The following is a 3,202-nucleotide window of genomic DNA, read 5'->3' as shown; positions in this document are numbered from 1 at the left end:
CGTTTTTTTTTTGTTTTTTTTTTCTTTTTTAAACTAACCATTTCATTTAGATTGTTCACAGATGTTACTATTCTCTATTTGGTGTCAATCCAAGCCCAGCACAAGACCATTCATAACATAATCCACCCTGACAATGGAGCATATTCTTTAGACACTGATTGGCTTTGATACTGAACATTTTTGTCCTATACCACAATGGCAAACAAAGAAATAAAGAAGTGCTGAAATTCTATGAAAAACAGGGAAAAAATAATTAAGAAAGATTTTAGAGACAAATCTCTGAGGAAACCTGTCTTTTGATAGGATCTATTTAAATGATAACCTGCTGTGGACATATTTGTTTTGGAAACAGTTGAAATAAAAGTGCTCTTTTTATATCTATGTGTGTCTATAAAGACTTCAACAATATTCTTTGTAGTTACCTTTTAAAAGAGATAATCCAAAGTACTCAGTCTCTCTTAATCCAAGCTGAATGACAACTGCATTGAAAACCTCATGGAATTTAGCTTTGACCTGAAACAACAAAATAATAGTTACAGCTGCTAGCAAACCAGTTTTAAAAAGGCAGTTATATATTTTTTTAAAATAAAATACAATTATTAATGTAGCCCCACTGTCCACACACCTACCTGAGCACACAAGCAAACAAGAAAGATCTGTAGAGTAAAGATGATGTATATGGGCAAATATATATATAATATGAAACTCAGTGATATAAAGTTAATATGATGGGTCATGAGTTCAAAACTTTACTACAGTCATTGTGTAGCCTTAAGAAAAGAATATAAATGCATACCTAAGTCTACCTGTTAAAATTAGATTCCACTCATATTTCAAAATTAAGAGATTACAGAAGCCAATGTCAAATTTAGCAAAGGGAAAATAACACAGCTTCACATATAAAACACACACACACATTTGAGTGTTGTTAAACTGGATTCACTCCGTCATATTTAAAGGTTTCATGAAACTAATTATATTCATTGGGAAGTCTGAAATAATACTCAACACACGTTTAACACAATGCGTATGGAGTACTGTATTTTTGAATGAAAACACAAATACCACACACACACACACTAAAATATTCAGTCCCTTCCCATGTGGTGAATTGTAGTGAAAAATATAAAAAGGAAAATGCACTGAAATTTTATGTTGGACAAAATATTTTTATGAACTAAAATATTTACATAGCTGACCGGTTTCGCTTGTACTAATCATGACTAAGAAGTTAGAGATAACGTTACAATTATGATATCATAAAAGGTTTTCCCTTCCATGTAAGCAAGAGGAAGGCTGAGAACATGGGACTGAACTAGACTTTCCTTTACTTTATCTGTTACGTATACTTCAAAATTCGGTAACACATAATCCCACAATATATAATAAAATTCCTAGATGCACCTCATATGTGCAGCATGAATAATCAAGCCAAACACTTATGTTATTTCCTTCCTCAAACTGCATGTACGCTCTTACACATTGATTGGTATGTGTTGTCCAAACCACTATCCGGCAGCGTCCAATTCTCTAACGGTTTTTCTCAAATGAATCAAGTCATAACCTTATCCATCTATTGTTTTCATAATCGATCATAATGTCTTACGTTTAAGATGATTCCCATGCTTTCTCTGATGAGAAGGCTACAATTTTAATATGGATCACACAGGTTGTAATCCTTTGAAACATATGTAGGAATAAAGTATGCAATTATAACATGCGTTTTCTCCAATCCTTAAATTCTTATATATATATATATATATATATATATATATATATATATATATATATATATATATATATACATGTATATATATGTATACACACACACACACACACACATATGGAAAGGTAAAAGAGATTAACAGTTGCACATGCATGCAATAGTTCACTTAACTGCACAGTTACAGTAGGATTAAGGAATAGTAGTGTATACATGTGGCCACATCATCACTGATGTAGGATAACAAGGTACACTCAATTATGAACCATGCTATGCGTAGGGTCGGCAATCAGTCAAAGAATCTGCTTGTACTGCAAAAACTTGCCCCAGCGACCACCCACGATGTTCAGCTACCCAGAATGCACTGATTATCATTTGTGTTTACATGACTGTACTGCAAGGCTGCATATTTTTTATACAGATCTTATGTACTCGTACTAATCAACATGGGACCAGAGAAAAGAAAATATACAAAGGCATCTGATTCTAACAAACAATGTAGATGACTGTATTCTCTACAGGGAAAGGTAGAGATGATCAAGAAATTACATGATGGTGGAAGCTTTGCTGCTGTGGGCTGTGAGTTTGGTGTCAATGAATCTACTATTTGTTCCATTTTACAAAGTATTACTCTTTTACTCTTACTTGTTTCAGTCATTTGACTGTGGCCAAGCATTTTGTCCTGTGTACTAATGATTTTTCTGCCAGCTCACTGCCTTAATAATAATTATTTATCCCAGTACTGGTACTTAATCATCCATGAGAGAGTGAAAGGCAAAGTTGACCACAGTGAGATTCGACCACAAGAGGAATAACCATAATATATTCTATCCCAAGTTTTAACAAATACTGCTAATTCACTGCCATTAATTTAGACATGTGCACTTAAATATGGATTACATGGCATGTTGGTAACACAGGACACAAACTAAACAGAGGTGAACTGGTTTACAACCAAAGGGCTTAATCCAATTTTTTATGCAATTTCTGAAAAAAAGATTTTTTTTTTGTGTAATCTTTACTTATTATAATCAATTAAAAAATATTCAATGTAAATTGGATTAATAAATTTATTCATTTATTTATTACTATTTATTTACATGTGATCAAAAGGTGGTCTCAGGCAGGTTTTGTATCAAAAGGTCTAAACTTAGTACCTGTGTTTTGTTTCAATTACATCTTATTTCACAGACCAATAACTAAATAATCTTGGATGGTGATTTGATCTGAGGTTGAAGGTTAAAACTAAAATTATGTTACACTTACATCTGCCATTCAAAACTCACATTCACTTTTTTATCTTTTCTTTTATTTGTTCCAGTCATTGGACAGTGGCCATGTTGGGGTACCAACTTGAAGGATTTAGTCAAACAAATTGACCCCAGTATTTTTTAAAATCTGGGTATTTATTCTATTAGTCCCTTTTCTTGAACTTAACTGTCAAGCACAGTGTGGGGGGGGACAACCACCCCCCAAATA

The 3,202-nt window shown here is 32.9% G+C and overlaps 1 protein-coding gene across 1 annotated transcript in view; it reads right to left on the bottom strand.

Annotated features, from left to right (window-relative positions):
- Positions 1-3,202, bottom strand: part of LOC106875366 (uncharacterized) — a 113,697-nt gene that overhangs the window by 39,742 nt on the left and 70,753 nt on the right. Inside the window, exon 3 of the mRNA XM_014923459.2 lies at positions 423-513. Coding sequence (XP_014778945.1) covers positions 423-513 — 91 coding nt within the window. The remainder of the gene's footprint in view (positions 1-422; positions 514-3,202) is intronic.

Source organism: Octopus bimaculoides, chromosome 4 (assembly GCF_001194135.2).
Source record: "Octopus bimaculoides isolate UCB-OBI-ISO-001 chromosome 4, ASM119413v2, whole genome shotgun sequence".
In the NCBI taxonomy this organism is placed as follows: Eukaryota; Metazoa; Mollusca; class Cephalopoda; order Octopoda; family Octopodidae; genus Octopus; species Octopus bimaculoides.
Note: the sequence above shows the minus strand (reverse complement) of the source record. Positions and strands in the feature narration are given on the sequence as shown.